The sequence below is a fragment of the Notolabrus celidotus genome, chromosome 12 (assembly GCF_009762535.1).
Source record: "Notolabrus celidotus isolate fNotCel1 chromosome 12, fNotCel1.pri, whole genome shotgun sequence".
Taxonomy (NCBI): domain Eukaryota; kingdom Metazoa; phylum Chordata; class Actinopteri; order Labriformes; family Labridae; genus Notolabrus; species Notolabrus celidotus.
Genome location: NC_048283.1, coordinates 25,460,649 through 25,480,029, shown reverse-complemented (window position 1 = coordinate 25,480,029; position 19,381 = coordinate 25,460,649). Strand labels below are relative to the sequence as shown.

Here is a 19,381-nt window from a genome sequence, read left to right as displayed (position 1 = left end):
TTTAAACAGATATAAGTGGTTACTGTTATTTGTTTATCTGAAGAGAGAAAGTAGCCGGTTTAAAAGTAGCCTAACATTTTGAAGAAGAAGTTATTGTGAGCAGTCCAAACCACATTTCACAAATTGGCTGTGTGTTGATATAAAAGGTAGCCTGTTCGGACCGCTGCCTCGTAATTTGTGCGGATTTTCAATTTCAAACACTTCAAACTTTCCCTGTGAGCCACAGTGGATGAATAGGTCGGTGTTCCTGCGTCAGAACAGAGATGTTTGAAGTAGTTGCCGTGTAATGATCGTCTCTGAACGCTCCTTCTCATGTGATTTGAATAAACTTGATGACCTCTCTTTCGACGGGACAGCCGACTTGCAATGCAAATAATTTGGTGTGCTGAAGGAATAAGGGTGCTGCAGACGCCGGGCTGATATTGTTTTGACAAGTGGATTACTGTTGTAATAACATCAGACTGGTGCTGGTAATGCAGACTGCCAGCACACTCTGATCTCCGGCCTGAGCTGGAGTCGCTGCAGAACACTGTGTTCTGGGTGGATACTGTGGTACAGGATAGGCCTCCCTCTTTTCTCTCTTGTTCAATCTCTCCTCCTCCTCACACTTCCTTCCTCCCTGCTCAACTCCTCCTCTGGCTTCCTTCCTCTCTGATGTTCAGAGGAGAGGCTATTAACTGCGGCCGTTTCACTTTTTTTGCTTGAACTGTAAAAACATTCCCACCCGTACTTCAGAACGCAGCTTTGGGTCAGGCATGTGGTTTGTTTGGCAGCAGCAGGCAATGTGTGTGATATTTATCTGGCAGGCTTAAAGAAGGGCCTGGTTGACTTGGTTTCCCAGAAGGCTGTTCTCTAAAAGTAACCCTCCCTTGGTCCCCTCCCTGTGGCGGCTGTGGTGAGCACACAGGCCCGGGCTGGTAGTGGCTAAAGCTCCCAAATGAGACAGTCAGCTTAGCAACATAACATCTTTGCAATGCTTTCTCTGTGCTCACAGAGGGCGGCACTTCAATTCCATAAACAAATCTCTGAGGCCATATTATTATCAATAAGAGAGACAAAGAGAAAGACAGCTGTGTTTGTAGTTATTGACTTTACACTAAACACAACAGACTAAATAGTTTGAATTGTGTTTAGATGTTGAACATAAATCCTCAATGACTCTGTCGTCTGTTTAGTGACAGAACTCTGCAGCTTTACCTCTGTGAAGTCACCGCATGAACACTGCTGCTAAATGAATCAATCCTAGCATTCAGATATGGCATTTAGTCAGAGAGACTCTGAGTTTGATCATAAATCACTTCATTTCATACTTTTTACTTCTTTGGATGCCTTGAGATCTTTTTGAATGATCAAGCTCTCTGTGAAAACATTAATAAGGAACTCTGAAGGCTCATTTTGAGACTAGCTAGAGGTGCATTTTGACCAATAGCTCCAGGGTCTTTTAGCCCCCAGAACTACTTTCCCCGGTACTACAAGGTTCCTGTGCCCTCATTGTTGTCTGCATTTTCGACCGCGGGCTGAAGTCCCAGGAAGATTGTACGAATCAGGCCAGTGACATATGGAGAAAAAAAAAAGTAAATGCACTACACCACCAGACCATTAGAGGGCAGTAAAACAAAGACGAATGCTGTTCATCACAGATAACACCATAGAAGCAGACGAACAGGCATGTATCATTATGAGCAGCACAACAGTTAGCATGAAGAGACTCAGCTGGCGCTGTTTTAGATGGTGCTATATTTCATCACAGATGGATTCACTGAATCAACACGTGAGAGGAGATAAGCGCGAGTAGCAAAGACGTTTCAACACGGCTTTAAAATCCTTTTTAACTCAAAAAGCCGTGGCAGAGATCTGCCGGTGTTTTGGTTTAAACCGCAACTCTGTTAACTGCCAACTTTCAATCGTATACATCCCTCATAAACGTCTTTAGACGACATTTAATATCTGATGAGGATATTTTGAAATCTTTCTAAAAAGCTAAACTAGTTTGCATTCCCAGGAACTCCCTCTGTGTTTCAACAGCTGTGTAAACTCCACAAACACTGACACGTTCAGCTGAAGGTCTCCAGTTTACAGGGTCGCTTTTAGAACCGTAACACAGAGAGAGACGCATTTGCGGTGGGTTTAGAGAAGACTACTGTTACAAGCTGCTAAATCAAGTGAATCACAGCTTCTTCTGTTGAAAAGTACACACATACAAAAAAGATAGAACAACAAAAAACAAATGAAAGAAAGAAAAATCAAGTGAATCACAGATGTGTGTGATGTTATTGTGGACGGCGGGCGGAATAAAAACACTGCGGTTAAGCTACCAATCAGATACGTTCAGCATTGTAGGCGCTGCACCCCAAAAGTCCCAGGACCTTTGAAAAGTACTACCCCCAAGCAGAGTTTTTTCAAAGGGGGAGATTATCTACCCCTGAACTAAATTTAGACCCTGGTTCCTCCGGTCAAAACGCATGTAGTTCCGGGGTAAAGTTCCTCCGGTCGAAAAATGCCTTAGGAAACAAAACTGCAGCTCAGCTCAGGGTCTCCTCCTCTGGTCGTTCCATGCACAGCCTGGTAGCTCAGACGCTCTGTGTGTTATGATACAGGGAAATAAAAACTCAAGACAGCGTTTTCCTTTGATGCAAAAGTGAGACGCCCAGAGTGCCGGATGAGTCATCAACTTTTTTTGATGTTTTTCAGGGAATGACTAACTCTTAAATGTAACTAAAAATCCACTTTTTGTCACTGTTGTTCTTATTCTAGCTTTCAAGAAAAATGAGACTTAAAAATCCACTTCTGCATCACTTTTAAGAAGTTATGTTGCTTAAATGAAGTCTGACTGAAGTCCCTCGTGGCTTATTACACATCTTCTTTCTTCAAACATTCCTCTTCCTTCTTGCGTGCGGTTGATTATGTTACCAGACGGTCATTCATTGCAGTCATTGCTTCTTGATCGTCTCTCTCTGCTCTTTGTCCGTGTTGCTGACTCATTTTGTGATGAATCTCTTCAAAACTTTTAAGTGTGGTGTGAAGGATGGGTGGGGTTAAACACTTGTCCCCCCTGAGGTGATAAATGTTGGACTGGATGTGTCAGTCCATCCTTCTCTTGGGCAGTCCACCGCAGTGTTTTTATTCCTGTTGCTTTGTTTAGCTGATGAATTTATGAATGAGATGATTTGAGTCATTTCTTGGACTCTTCAACACCTCTCTCATCGTCGTCTTGCAGAGGAAAAGTTGTCGAGCTTATGTGTTGTCGTTTTCGAGCTATTTTTCTCCTCACTGTGGTTTCTGCCGGTGCTCCCTCTCAGTCTTACCCCACCCATCCCCTGTGGCTGCTGCGGTGGGGCAGAGGCAGGTTTGGGTGGGTTTACGTTTCAGCTGAGGCTCCACAGTCACCCACCCTAATGCAGAAAAACAATCCGGAGTGGATCCCTGAGGCTGGGGGACTGGGAATAGGTTGGGCTTTTACTGGACCTGCTGGTCTTTCCTTTATGTGGTTCTTGCTCGACTTTTTCATAAGAGCATGGATTTTCATAAAAGCCTGAAAGATATCCGTCGATATCATCAGCCGGATGCAAGCCCATCATGACGTGTTGGCTCCATGAGTGTCAGAGCTGTCGATACCTGGAGCCGGGCAGCTCTGCTGTTTGGGTGCTGGTGGTCACTGAGGGTCACGCAGCAGGTTCAAGCTGAAGTGAACCAAGAGTTTCAAAATAAAGTGATGTTTTTCAAGTGTTTGCTTAAGAAACCTTTATTTAAATGCTGGTTTTCACAGCAGAATGAAACATGTTTACAGCCTGCTGTTGGGTACAGAACACAAGTTTGGGTCTCTATAGCTTATTTCTTTTATTCGTAACAACTCTGCACGGGTCGATTTTGTAAATCATCTGTTATCTTTACATTAGAGGTAAGACTTGAAGGTATAATGAGACATAAAGCAGACGTGAGCACTACATACTTGTGCGTCTATGTGTTCTAGTAGCTCTGCAGTACTCCTCCGAAACACTTGGGGCAGTGTGGTCTCTCTGATAGTCAGGTTGCCTGTTTCTGGCCCTGCTACATTTTCTGTTTACTTTTTCACAGCAATTCCGAACGGATTATGTTCATTTAGAGCTGATACATGTTGCTGTTTATCATACAGCAATGATTACAGGGAAGAATAGAGAGGAGATGTAATGTACGGCCGATGGACAGCGATTCTAGAAGTGCTGTAAATGCAGGTAATACAATGCAAGGCGTGTGGACCAATCACAGGGCTTGCGGTTTGCGTTGATTTGATGCGTAGCTACATTTTGGAGGAGGTGTGCGCCGGCTACAGAAACACGTCTTAATCAGGGGCATGGCTGATTTGACTGACACGTGGGTGTGTTGTTGCTCTTTAGCCAGGCAGCTTGGTTAGGACCTCAACTCCACCTCTTTGGTAGAGTCTTCAGAAACCAGGGGCTGACATCTGAGAGCAGCCTGTGGGTAGTTCATGTAGCTTATCAGTAGAGCATATGTCATGAGATGAGGGCGCAATGAAAGGGGTTTGTACCCTTTTCATGGGAACACAAGTGTTTTGTGTTTGTTTAAAATTTGGATGTAGTGTTTGCTGATATATCTATCCAAATTAATGCTGATATTAAAGCTTTTTTCTTTTTTTTTTAAAACGGGCATTAAGACAAGATTAGGCATGGTGTCATGGTGGCATTCCTACTCCAATGTTTTACAAAACTCTGAAACTGATTGACAGTATGTATGAATGCATAATATTTTTCAAATAGCAGCCTTTGCGTTGCCATATTGGGGCACATTTTTGTGAAAATATGAGTTAAAGAAGATCAGATTCTAAAATATCATCCATCATATTGGTAGTGTTGCATTTTTTTCACTGTAAATTGGTTTTAGTCTCATGATGAACTCTTAATTCTGAAAGATTCTTCTATTTTTCCTCTTGTGTCAAAAACTGCCCAGCTGCATTGTGGGTAATATTTTCCAAAAATTGTACTGAGCTCTGTGGAGGAGTAGTCTGCCAGAATTGAGCTATTGTAGCTCAAATAGCTGTTCATTGTTCTTACAGAGCTGCACACACACACACTGGGACTCTCTCTCACACACACACACACACACACACACACACACACACACACACACACACACACACACACACACACACACACACACACACACACACACACACACACACACACACACACAAACACACACACACACACACACACACACACTCACACACACACATAAAGTGAGTTAGTGTCCAGCAGTGAGTAAGAGTGTGAGTCAGAGGTCAGACTGTGTGCCAGGACCAGACAAGGTCAAGACTTCTGCTCAGAACAAGCACAACAAAAGAGTCTCAGACTGCAGACGGAGAGAGGACGAGGAGAGGAGAGGAGAGCAGAGCAGAGAAGAGAGGAAGGATGGAAAGACGGAGTGAGAGAGAGAAACAAAGTGGGAGACAATGAAGAATACTGAGAGAGAGAAAGGTGGTGGGAGAGGGAGGAATGAAAGGCAGGAAGAGTTGGGAGAGAAAAGAAGACTTGTGGGAGAGAGAGAGAAGAACCAAACAATGAACAAGAGGCCAGACGTGACTGTAAGGCAGCGGTCATTGTGAGTCTCAGCGGTGACCTGATCTGGGAGGTCATCCCAGACCAGTTCTGATACTGGTGTGTGTGTGAGAGTGTGTGTCACTGAGGACAGAAACACCGCAGTTATTCAGCGTCTTTACAAAGCAGCCACTGTAAGCCGGGACAGACCGCACCGTCTCAACAATCACCTTTTCTGTGATTTGAAGCTTTTCTCCGGGCACTCACTCACACATGAGGATATACATGAACCCTCTGTGTGACAGAGTGAGCTGTGAGTCTGACCTCTGCTGCCCCCTGCTGGTCAACACGAGGCGTAACACCCAGGCAGGGTGGTGCTCAAACAGGGCATCTATGTATCAGTCTTTAAAATATTTAAGATGTGTTTTAAAGCTTTTTTTAAAAATCACAAAAAGTCTGTCCTCATGTGTGAATGTTTACGTTTCTCACTTTAGCCCTCGACTCTCTGAAATGGCACAGCCCCCTGAGATTAAAGCTTGTGTTTGACAGTAAAACATAAAGTTTATTTACATTTTAAATACCCAATACATCTCTGACTATACACACACAGTAATTCTTTAAATTTCCGCTGTAGCTTTTACTCCGTATTTCTCTGGCTCCTGAGAAATGCTCCTTTAAATGAGCATGTGGCAAAGTCTTATCTTGACTAGAAACACAGCGTCCTCAGTGCATTTCCACTTATTGTTATATCATCTCTTAGTGTCTCTGTAAATGTTTCATATTCCTTAATTATGTATAACCAAGAGATCATGCTGCTCTACCTATTATGACACACTAGAGGTCCTGGGAATCGTTTGCAGAGGCTTGAGTTTTATGCACTCACACAAAGATGACAACAAATGACCGATGATGATACAAAGAGCTGTTGAGGAGGACGGCGTTGATCTTTAACTTTTATTTTGGATGGATTCAGACCAGTTTCTGCAAACAAAGGGAAGGGAAGCTAGATATCAGGCATACTGTCAGCTTTTTACACTGAATTTCTGCATTTATAAGGCACACAGATCAGGAAAAATATACTTAAATTTCATTTATTACAGTTATTTTACATTATTTTCTTCTCACTCAGTGCAAATAATCCACAGGAAATGTCCCTCACGTTCCCTACATGTTGTTTCAAAGATCCAGTTAATAAAAGAGGTCTTGTTCCTCCTCCGTCTCCTGTAAACATGTGATGCTGACGTCCCTCTCTTCTCTTCTCTGTGTTTGTGCAGCTGAACTGGAGTTTGTTCAGATCGTCATCATCATCGTGGTGATGACAGTGATGGTGGTGGTGATCATCTGCCTGCTCAACCACTACAAGCTCTCCACCTGGTCCTTCATAACAAGGCAGAGCCAGGCCCGCCGGCACGACCATGCCCTGCAGCAGGTTAGTATCCGTGTGTGTGTGTATATATGTGTGTGTGTGGGTGTGTGAACAGGATAAAGAAGATACTGTTTGTTCTGGGTTGTATTAAGTTGCTCTTACGCTGCCGCTCTTTCCGTGTGATGCTCTGATAATGAGTGAAAAAGTGCGTGTGTTTGTCTGAATGTCCCTGCTTGCTCATTGTGACAGTGCGTTCCTTTATTTCTGAAGCAGGACAAACATAGCTACCAGTTTGTTCCGGGTAAAGCTGCGCTGAGCTAAATGAATCCTTTTATCCCGATCGGAGTCTATGTCCCAGTTTCACTGAGGTAGCAGCTTTGCTCCAGTCTGTTAGGTGAACTCGGCGAATTGGTTTCTTCAGAGCCAGACTCTGTCAGGCCTTGATGTTTAATTCACTACAGTGCTGTCTAGACAGCAGCGGCTCTGCCCCCATACTGACACGCTAACACTCTGGGACAAACACACACACACACACATTGGTGCAAACTCTCAAGATACACAAGCTTAATATGATCTGTAATGTGGAATTATGAATTCATCGATCTGTTCATCTTCTCATAATTAAAGCAGCTGTTTGCTTTGTTGTCTCATTAAAGATTAATCACCTCTCAACTTCTCTTCTTCATCTCTCCTCTTCTTCATCTCCGCACCTTCCAATCAAAACACAAATGATGCGAACAGAAGTGGACATAAATACAAAGTGTCATAAAAGCAACATCAGACAGCAGAGAGGAAACAAAGCCCTGCAGCAGACAGAGTGCAATTTGGAAGAAAAGCCGACGGCCTCTTTTTTCTTTTCTGGTTAAATAATGTTGACTGCTCTTCTGAGGAGAGATCCTGGAGTCAAATGTAGAAGAAGGGAGACAGCAGTGATGTGATAGGTGTGTGTCTTTCATCAGGTTTGTTTTTGAGACGGGAGCTGTCTGCCTTTTGTTGTCCTTGCTCCTTAACAGGGCTGGATATTTCAGTTTGAAGCCATCAAGCATTTCTCTGCGCTGTTTCATCTTCTGGGTCTTCATTAAATTTGTACTTTTGGGGCGTTTTTTTATTCTTGAAAATTTAAATCCTCCATCAATGGTCCCTCATCAAACACTGCCTCATAAAAAACTAAAGCAGAAGTAATAGTTGTTAATATGTGAAGCTGCATCAGCAACAGTTAATCTAAAATGAAGTGAACACTTTGTCAAATACACATGTAATGCTCAGAAAAATGAGTTGATGTTTCTGTCATCGATAAGAAACAAAGAAAAGTCTTCCAGCCAGCGGGGATCCTCAGCCTCATTCTGTCTTGTTTTTGTTTTGTCTGTCGATGTGTAGGATGGGTGTCTGTGGCCTTCAGACAGCGGCTCTCGACAAGGTGCCTCAGAGGTAAGACCTCCACCACACTGACACATATCAAACCCACAGGCAGGCCTTGATCACTGTGAGGAGGCAGAGCGAGCAGGACTCTGCTCGATATAAACATCGGTGGCTACTCTGAGGAGAGACGTGACAGCTGTGTGTTGTGTTAATTGCTCTGCTACCTTTGTCCACCTTTATATATGCCGTGCTAAGATTTCCAAATTAATTCATCCTTAAAGGCTGATTTATACTTCTGCGTCGCCCCTACGCAGCAGGGGCTGGCACAGACATGAGCACCACATACTTGTGCGTCGATGTGTCGAGCAGAAAGTCTCTGCTGAAACGCTTGAGGGCAGTGTGGTCTCTCTGATAGCCGGTTGCCTGCTTCCGGACCCGCTACGATCTCTGAATAATTCTGATTGATATGTAATATCTACTAACTAACTACAGCTGTAGGTAGGTGAACTACTCTAAGATTTGCAAGTCAGCTTTCTAAAAAGTAAAACTGCTAACAAGAGCTTGTCAGAGAAACTAGGTGGCTCCTTTTTAATGCAGAATGATGTTGACCAAAAACAGGTACAGCATGCCATCTTTAGGTGCTGATTTTTGAGCTTGCAGCGCCTATTTTCTATTCAAACCAGAAGTGATTCAACATTTTCAGTGGAAAGACTCCCTGAGAGTCAGCTGATTGTTGCTGCCGCGCTCATCACTGTCACTTTTAGTCCACCGAGCAATCAGAGTCAAGAAGGGGCGGGACTTCTGATTCAACTTAGGTTGTTTTTGAAGGTTGTTTTCTTCTTTTTTCTGTGTAAGACAGGAGCACTCAGTTTGTGCTGTGAAAATTATTCAGTTAGATATAAACCACTTTTAACTTTTGAATCTTAAGTGATGGTTAAGAAGCAGTTTCTCTATCAGCTTGGCCGTTGTTTACATCCACTTTCCTAAACAGGAAATCCAGCGACGCCTGACCCAGCATCCTGCAGACCAGATCCAACAGAACAGTCATACTACATACTACCTTCAAACACAGTATGCAGTATGCTGTACGTACAAGCGGCAACATTCGGTCTAAAAATATGAGTCAATGCGGAAGTGTTAAAAGCTGCACTTCATCGAGGATCCGCTTGAGGCTGGCTCTGGAAGTACCGGAAGTCACATACACATGAATGGGAAAAAGATGATCTTTACAGCAGAAATAAACATATTTACAGCCTGGTACAAAAGATGAGTGTAGTCTGAATAGCTCATTTCTCGATGTCCTCTCACTGTGAGGGGGATGAATTTTTTTCCAACATGGCAATTTTGAAGATATTGAGATTACTAGTCTTCCAATGAGAGGCACAGCTGCCAGCAGGAACACTGCAGCTGTTGGTGAGGAGGCTTAAAGCCCGTCTCTTTACGTCACACTGGCTCGACAGAAGCAATATGGCTGCTGCTGCCGATTGGCTTCAAAACAGCGTTCAGAAACAGATGGGTGACGTCACGGATACTACGTCCATATTTTATACAGTCTATGTGTACGTACTGCATACTACATTCGTAGGTAGTATGTTGCAGACGGTTTCAAAAACAGCCTTAGTCAACAACAATGGCCGAGGTCTGTACGGAGGAGAAAAGTTATCACACACAATAATTCTATGACACGATTTCTATTAATATATTTGTATAGTTTCTTGTTAAAATGCCATTGATGGAAAGCAAATGTGAAGCATACAGAGTGCCTTAAACACCCCTCAGTTTACTCGGGCCCTACCCTTTCATGTGATATTTACCCTTCAATATAATTAATCAATATTATAGCTTACTTCAAAGCCTAGTAATACTCTGTCTGCTTTCATTTTACCTACAAATACAGGAGACAGCTGTTCATGTGACGCATGAAATCCATGCTGTCTCATTGCTTTAGCCTGAAACTCAACCAGTTAGTGTTGGTGCCAAAACCTTATCATACTACAGCTGCAATAGATGAGGTTTGGGAAACAATCATAAAAAACATGAACAAAAACTGCCTCTGTGCTGTAAAGTAACGTAAAAATAAAGCGTCTACACAAGTGGAAGGACGTATATACTTGCATGTTAAACAGTGTTAGTCACTCAGAGCCAGTGCAGAGAATGAGTATTGGCTTTAAAGATGCTAACTGTGATAAATCAAAGACCTGAACATACTCATTTGATGCCTTTTGTCTGATCTACTTGCTTTATTTACTGTGTAACAAAAGAAATGTGCTCTTCTCAGCTCTTTGTCTCTTGGTTGGCTTGTTCTCACAGCGCTCGCCTTCGTATAATTCTTCTGTGGTTACAGGAATACTGTCACGGCAGAGAGATCCTGACATTTGCATTTTGGTTGCTTGTAAATATTTGATCATTCAGGAATTGAAGCTTGTAATTCGCGCTGGGTACGGCTGGCACTGTTCACCAAACAAAATCAAATTTGGCGTGTTCTCAAAGCCCCGAGAATACAGAACTGCAAACAAATGCCAGTATACTCAATGCGACTGGTGATCTGTTTGCTCAACGGCATCCATGCCAGATGGAAGAGCTTAGGAGCCGCGTTGGGAACACTAGAAACAAGAAGTTCAAAGAGCTCTGGAGAACACACACTGACATGATAGTGGTGATAACTTGTAGACAATAATATTTTGAGGCTGTGTGAAAGTTAGCGTAAACTTCATCGAGGTAGAAGGGCACGTTTGCACCAAATTTACTGCCAGCTCATGATACATGAAACTAGAGGAGATGGGGAAACAGACACAAAGGGATGGATAGAGAGAGGGAAAAGTGGACTGAAGGCCAAGGGAGTCAGAGAAGGAGAGGTACGGAGGGATGAAGGGAGGTGAAAACTGTGTCAACTTAAAGCACCCAGTGAGACGTGGAGAAAAGGAAAAGGCCACAGAGAGACGCACGCAGAGGGAGATGCAGCCAATGAGTGTGTGTGGCTGATAGATGCAGAGAAGGGGGCTGTGTGTGTGTGTGTGTGTGTGTGTGTGTGTGTGTGTGTGTGTGTGTGTGTGTGCGTGTGCGTGTGTGTGTGTGTGTGTGTGTGTGTGGCAGGGGGGGTGGATGGTTTTTGGTGCGTCATTAATCAGCAACACCTCCCCTGACACTGTCTAGACAGCCGTCTGAGAGCTGCCCTGCTCCGCTGCGCTCTGCTCCCTCTATCAGTGATACACCTTTCTCTCCCTCCCTCCCTCCCTCCCTCCCTCCCTCCCTCCCTCTCTCTCTCTGTCTGTCTGTCTCTCTATCTGTCTGGCTCTATACTTTTCTTTTTCCTCTTTATTCCATCTCTTTCTTCCTTTATCTTTCCACCTCCTTTACTCTCCTTCCTCTCTTTATCCTCACGGCTCTTTTCTTCCTCTCTCCTTTCTGCACTCTCTTATCTTGGTAGCCTTTATTTTTAATCCTTTCCGTTCCACTCTTTCTCTCTCTGTCTCTCCATTTCATTTGCCCTGATCCTCTATCCCCCCAGGTTTTTTTTTCTTCCAGTCTGTTGTTCTCTTCATCCAGACTGCCTTGTCAGTGGGGGTTGACTATTAGAGCCACAGTCACTAATTGAAATGGGCTCCCTCTGATAATGACTCACCACAGTACAAATGTGTTGAATTGGATTGAAATGAAGAAATGGATCATGCAGACTCAGTGTGAGGAGCTAATTGAGGGGAAGGAATGTGACAAAAGCCAGAGAAGGATGCAACGTGTTGTATGTCTTTGCATTTTTTCACCCTCTCTCTGTGTTTACACGGTTATATCTGCAATCACTCACCGGTCATGTGGTGGCTGAGGCTGTCGCTGCAGCAGGATCATCAGTCACTGGTTTCAAGTTATACTCTTTGAAGAGTTTACAGTAAATCAAGAGTTTAATATTCTCAGCACAGTCCACTGTACATAAAGTAATGGAGGCTGAACACAGACTCCTGCTCACTAAGAACCTCGAAACAGCTGGAGCTGATTCCTCGTGATAGTTTCTTTTCGGTAACATACGCTGAAGTTTTAGAGGCCTCGTCATATTTTTACAGGGGTCAAGTTTTTTCACTACATTTCTTGTGAATGTTCTTGCTGTTATAAGTATTATATTTGTCCTGACAACTCTTCTTTTCCTCTTCCTCCTCCTCTTTCCTCCCTCTCTACCTGGTACCCCCCTTCCTTTGTCTCTCTCTCTGTTTTCCTCTCAGGTGTTATACGCTCCCCAGGCCAGGGATCGCTTCACCGCTCCCTCCTTTATGCAGCGCGACCGCTTCAGCCGCTTCCAGCCCACCTACCCTTACCTGCAGCACCAGATCGACCTGCCACCCACAATCTCGCTGTCGGATGGCGAGGAGCCCCCACCGTACCAGGGTCCCTGTACCCTGCAGCTCCGCGACCCCGAGCAACAGATGGAACTCAACCGAGAGTCGGTGAGGGCACCGCCCAACCGGACCATCTATGACAGTGACTTGATCGACATGGGAGGAGGCGGGAGCCTGGGTGGGGTGGGGGGTGGAGGGGGAGGAATGGGAGGAGGCGGTCCAAGGCCGCCCAGCAGTAACTCTGGCATCAGTGTGGCCAACTCCAGCAGCCACGGGCGCATGGAGGGCCCCCCGCCAGCGTACAGCGAGGTGATGGGTCACTACCCTGGCTCAGCATTCTTTCTACACCAGCACAGCAATAACCAGAGGGTGGGGGGGCCGGGGGGCAGGACGATCCAGCAGCAGAGCCAATCAGAAAGCACAATAGTACCTGCCAAGGCCAAGGACGGCCAACCAGAGGACCTGGTGTGAAGAGAAGGGTAGGGTGCAGGTGGAGAACCCACCCGGACTAGAAACTGTCTCTCCTCCTCCTCCTCACCCCTGTAAGCAGTGGTCTCTCTATCGCTCTCTCTGTCTCTCTGTCTCTCTCATGTCCTCTTTCCTCACTCCCATGCACAAATATCAACCTTAGCAACAACAAAACAAGGAAAGAGAACCAACCGTTGATTTAATTTCACTTTCTTTCCAATGTTAGTAATTCAAAGCGCTAGCACAGCTGGGGCAGGATGTATGCACTGCTCTGAGAGCTGTTTTCTTTTTGTTCAACATGAGAAAGAAACATTCTGCGAGAACAGATTGAAACAATTTGCTTTTTCTTGCCCCCTCGGGTGACGGCTTTGTCCCTTGGAACTGAGAATGATATTTTTATTTTTGTTCTTTTTTTCTTTTTTTTCGGACCGGGATCTGTGCACAAAGCGATAACTGAGAATCAAGGACTTACAGAGAACACAACAAAACAAGAGACTCACAAAAATCCAATCTTAGTGCCAAGGTTCACGAGGAAGCAAAACAAAGGGGGAAACTGACTCATTCTACCGTTCAAAACATGAAAAGAAAAGTTATCTAAAAGTTGCACTATCTTTTTGTTGTAAAAGAGAAGAGGGAAATATGCTATGTAATGATGATGATGATGTGTTTTTTTTCTTTTGTCCTTTTCATGAATGGACTGACTGACTGAACTTTGGCTCCAAAGTTGTTTTAACAATTGGGAGCAAAAAAAAAAACAAGTATTATAAGCTTATGTCCTTCCTGTTTTTGAAATACTGCAAGAAATACTCTTACCCAGCCTACAACACCTCTGTCTGCTTACACACAGGCACCGTGAGACTCAGTAGGAGAAGAATCTTGTACTGCTCACGCTTGTGAACACTGCAGCCTCGTGGGGAAGAAATCTGACTGGTGACCGGTCACTGGGTGGACCAAACATTTCTCACTTCCTCTTGTATATTTTTACAAGACTTGGAGAGTCTTTTCTAAACTCTTAGAGAGATGAGAGCTGCTTGGCAAGACTCAACACGCTCCACGCTAACGTTTCTGGAGAATCTTGAATCTGGAAAAAAGATCATACCATCATGACATGAAAACATATCTGAACAGTCCACCCAGCAGTCTGGTAACAGCTGATTCTTCACTTTTTCAACTCTGTCCCGACCTCTGAGCACCTGACACTTCGTCTTTCCTATCTCCTGCATCAATGCCCCCTCTCCCCTCCTCTCCTCTCCTCTCACCGCTCATCTCGACATGCACAGTGCATTCTGCCAACAGCCACACTGAACACGAACCCCGCCGCCATGACTACGAAAAACACAAAACAAAAACAAAAAGAAGGCTCAGATCTCTGTCTTCACGTCTCTAAAGCCACAAAAGAAAAAAAAACCCAAGACTACACAAAGTGAAGATTCCTGTCTGCGTCCGCCAGCACAGCGATCAGGTTTTAAAGGAGAACTGTCTGTGGTCGAAGTCAAAGGGCTATGGGAGGGTCCTTTTTGTAAAAGAGAACTTTTTTTGAAAATTGAGCCTTTTTCTCTGCTCATCGTTGCCTTCTCCTCTGCTCTTGCGCTTTCTCTGTCTCTGTATCTTGTTGCGTTCAACGCAAGTGCTCTGATCCCCCCCACCCTAACCCTAACCCTGACCCCACCCCGTCCCGGCCTCCCTGCTTTTTAACAGAGTCTCTGGCAAACACTGTACATCAGCCCTCCTTCCATCCATGTGCAGAAAAAGTGCGTTCAAATGATGCAGAGTCCGCCAAGCCCTTTAAAGTGAAGACTGGAGTGGAGCCCTCGTTTGGCAGTGTGCTAGTGCAGTCCTTTCTTCCCCTGTGTGTGTGTCTGTGTCTGTGTCCATATATATATACATGTGTGTATTTGTTAGACCTTTTGACTACACTAAAAGCACTTAATGCTCCAGCAGGAGTGTTGTGTGTGTGTGTGTGTGTGTGTGTGTGTGTGTGTGTGTGTGTGCGTGTGCGTGTGCATGTGCGTGTGTGTGTGTGTTTGTGTTGTGTGTGTGTTGTGTGTGCGTGTGTGTGTGTTTGTGTGTCTTTGTGTTGTGTGTGTGTTGTGTGTGTGTGTGTGTGTGTGTGTGTGTGTGTGTGTGTGAGTGAGTGGTTAAACAGCTGACTGCTTGTCTGAGTTTAAAGATTCAAGGACATGTTACTTGTTTGTCCGTATTTACCCGTCATCATTGAAGTGTTCATTGATCCAGACGTATGTAGGGTCTGATGGTGTTGCAGAAGTGACCTCATTCAAGAAGCTCAAAGATCTCTCTCCTCTTGGGGTTTTGTCGTCGAGCTGTTATGTCGTTCCTGAGCATTCTGGCGCTGTGATCTGTCTTTTCAACACGTAGCCTTGATTATTTATTCCCTTTTTGTCAGTTCAGCTTCACAATAAACATTTCCAGCTGACTGCTTTCTAAACGTTTAAAGAGACGTTACTGTCGCTTTAAGTTCATCATAGGATTCCTGCAAACTGGAGATCTTAGAAAGCTGCAGCCTGGCTCTCAGCCTGAGGAGAAACACAAGTTTTTAACATGCGACTGCCTTATTCAGTGATTTTTTTAGCCGTTTAATTACAAGTTCTGTTTGTTTTGGAGAGGAGGAGATCTCAGTGGATAATTTGGTGCCTGGTAAAAAACCTCATGAATGAAAAGGAGAACTTAAAAAGCCTTCTGTGTTGTTGCTCCCACATTGCTCTGTGGAGAATGAAGCTGCAGACGCAAAGTCTGACTGCAAAACTCTGCATGAAATCAGGGTCTTCTCAATCGACATAGAGAAACATGATATACAGCAGAAAGGCAAACTGTGTCCCAGTCTGCTTCATGGATAATCATTGTGAGCTGGAGGATGTTATGTCACATGAAAGTGTGTTTGTGTGCACGATAAGAACAGAACATGTCACGTATCTGATGACTTAATCATTTTTTCAAATCTCTGAGACACTAGTTGCAATTTTTAGTCATATTATGAAATAGCAACAGGTCTTGCAAAGAAAAGGAAACCATGCACGATGACCATGACTAAACCGCACACCCTCCTCCCCGTGCATATCGTGGATTTGGGACGCAGTTGAGCTTTTTATGCTAACGTTATTCTGTGATTTTTGGCGACTAACGCCCTCCACGTTTCGCCGTCTCTCTGAAAACGTTTCCTCGTGCAGCTCACGTTTGACTCTCCGCCCCTCAGATGTCAGAAAACAATTGATGAAGAAAGCCTTCTGATTGGTTAGTATCGGTGTGTTTGAATGTATGCATGTGACCCCGTCTGATGTGACCCCGTCTGATGTGTGTCCAACTGTGTGTGTGTGTGTGTGTGTGTGTGTGTGTGTGTGTGTGTGTGTGTGTGTGTGTGTGTGTGTGTGTGTGTGTGTGTGTGTGTGTGTGTGTGTGTGTGTGTGTGTGTGTGTGTGTCTGTGTGTGTGCGTGTCTGTGTGTGTCTGTGTGTTACTACATTGCTGCTGCTATTGCTGTTGCTGCTGCTGCTACTGCTACTATTGTTGCTACTGCTGCTTCTCATGCCCCCCCCCACACACACCCCGCCCACCCCACACCAGTTCTCTGTCCTTCTGTCCCCTTAACTCATCCAAAACTAGAAGGAGAGAAATCCACCCCTCTGCAGTCAAAAGCGAGAGTACTGAGACGCACCGCGGTCCTGTTTTCTGCAGGACACTTCTTAAACCTTTTTGTTACACAGAAGCCTGAGCGAGTCAGTGAGGAGATTGTCCTGACTCTTTTGCCTTTGACTGCACGGACCTGCTTCAAACCTGCGTTTGTTTCCTTTCTTCCTCCTTCTCTCTGTTTTGATTTCTCGCCTTGTTCTGTCTACGCAGTCATAGCTTGTAAATTGAGGACATAAAGATGAATTTTATGTTTTCTACAAGGAGGTTTGCATGTTACTATTATGTGAGTAAATAAGGTGCCTAATGTTCATGTTTGAGCAGACCACACCTCAGTCAAACTGCTGCTTGCGATCCTTTCAGGTGCTTTACTCGGACTCAACCGCCTGTCTGGTTTGGATGGAACAGAAATACTCAAATAGGTTTCCTGCGATTGCCAAAAATGATCTTCTCTGTCTTGTTGTGAAGTCGTGGACGGTTGTGGCGTTCAGGAGTCAGGTTGTTACTCCTGTATGGTCACAGACTGAATCTGATCCGGCAGAGAAGTGAACGAAAGCCACGTTTCGATTCAAATATCCTACATGACGTTACATTCGGTGACCACGGGAGCAGCTGTGTAGCAAAACTCCAGCTGTCCCTCCAAACTGCAGTCGTCTTTTCCCTCTGCTTTGAGCGTGAACGAGCCGTGACTCTGATTGGCTCAAAGTCTGACCACGCCAGACAGGAGCGGCTGTTCTGTCGGAGCCTCTGAAGTAGTTTCAACCAGCAGTTTGACCAGCGTGTGGAGCAGACATAGGAACCCACTTGCACTCAAAAAGCTCCCACCTTCGTTGTGCCTCACTTCCAACGGTGCTTTTTTCAGTAGTCTGTCTTTCTTTATGTTTGTTTGTAAGGTGCTGTATATAACTTGAATATATTATGCACATATCCTACCCAATGGGTAGAAACCACAAAAAATGTTGTGAATAATGTAATATAATGTATAGACAATATAAGAATTTTAAGAAGGCAGCATCAAATTTGTAAATGCCTACAGTTAAAAACGTGCTTTGTCTTTTTTTTATCAGAAACATGGTTTGCAAAGTATGCTTAGAATATGGTTGCAACACAAATACAAATTACTACTTATAATATTTTGCTATAAATAATAGTCTGTTATGATAAGGACGAGATAACCTGTGGATTAAGGACATTGGTGAGTTATTGACTTGTTTATTGGATCATCTGAAAACAAGCTTTCACAGTGCGTGCCGTCATTCGGGGACTGGCGGGCGGATCATTTTCACCACATTCGACTGACAGATGTAACGTTCCATAACTCTGATCTTTTAGAGAACACACATCGGTTTGTGTTAAAGCCACGACGACAGCCGACCTCGGCTGCATCTCGACTCACTTTGTAGATCAAAAGTTAAAGCTGTGTAGTTTGGAAGAGGCGTCACATTGCCACCGCACACTAGAGCTGTCAGCATTTCCAAACACGGAAGGAAACGTGTTTGTACTCTTAGGATTTCAAATTTTAGTTCAGCTGTAATTTTGTATATCTGCCAAAGTATAACTCTGTGGAGCACACTCAGCACAGGGATAGATCTGTCTGGATGTTAGGCATTGGTTCAAGCATTTCAGCTCCGTTACAGGAGGAGCACCAACTTCTGCTCACGGCCACGTCGAGCAGTTTCAAACATTCAAGAAAAACAAAAAGGTCATTCCCTTTTTTTTTTTTGGTAAAGATTGGAAAGTTGCACCAGCGTGAAAGGAGTGGAAAATACTGTTAAACTGTCATTTAACTTTTCTCTTTTTGTTATGATTACTTTTTTATTTTCTACATTACAATGTTCTATGTGGCACAGTATATTGAAGCAAACGTCATTTTTAATCTGCAGTCATTTATTTACAGTATGTACTGAGAATAACTCCACTGTACAATAACCGCAGAGCATGTTCATTCTTATCTATAGACGATGTACATAGCAACACGCCATCTTCTCTTCAAAGCACCAAATAAGTGGCAGTTGTGTAGTTTTCATTTGGGAAAAGTCTCTGTTGTAACTTTGCTGGGGCGCCGCTCGGCTCTCCTTCTTAACGGACTTTTCTGTTTTCGTTTCCTGCACTAGCTTGAAGAACTAACTTGGGCTCAGACTGATTTTGATTTGATTTCTGCCCCCGCAGCGCGCTCCTTCTTTCCACTTATCAAAAGTCTGTACTCAACTGCTGACAAAAAGTAGCTGTTTTTATCGTTCCAGATTTTAATAATAATGATGATGATGATGATAATAACAATGATAACGTCTCAACAGTTTGGTATTCTCTCTGTCTTGACAGTTACCATAGGACTGCTTCCATCATGGGTTTTGTAACATCGATTTGCTTTATTTACAAATGACTCCTTCTCGTTCCCTCTCCCCCCTCTGTGCTAAAATCGAGATATATATGTGACTGTATTTAGTGAGCATACAGTATGTATATATATCCAAACACAGAGGTAAAATTGTTGTGTATTTTTGCCTCTTTTTATTTAAGCAATTGTGATGTAATAGGTTTTAGGCCTAAGGTCTGTTATTGCAATACTTTTACAGAAAAGAAGAAAAAAATCAAAAAATGTTGCTCTAAGTGCTGTTGTAGTCAAAGATTTTATGCTTGTACTTATGCTGTAGTCAAACTGCAGCGTAATGAATAAAACTTTAAAAGTGA

At 44.0% G+C, this 19,381-nt stretch overlaps 1 protein-coding gene across 1 annotated transcript in view; it reads left to right on the top strand.

Annotated features, from left to right (window-relative positions):
• The window catches only part of LOC117822923 (low-density lipoprotein receptor class A domain-containing protein 4-like), a 50,054-nt gene extending 30,673 nt beyond the window's left edge, over window positions 1-19,381 (top strand). Inside the window, exons 2-4 of the mRNA XM_034697881.1 lie at window positions 6,806-6,960; window positions 8,275-8,325; window positions 12,468-19,381. Coding sequence (XP_034553772.1) covers window positions 6,806-6,960; window positions 8,275-8,325; window positions 12,468-13,052 — 791 coding nt within the window. The 3' untranslated portion in view covers window positions 13,053-19,381. The remainder of the gene's footprint in view (window positions 1-6,805; window positions 6,961-8,274; window positions 8,326-12,467) is intronic.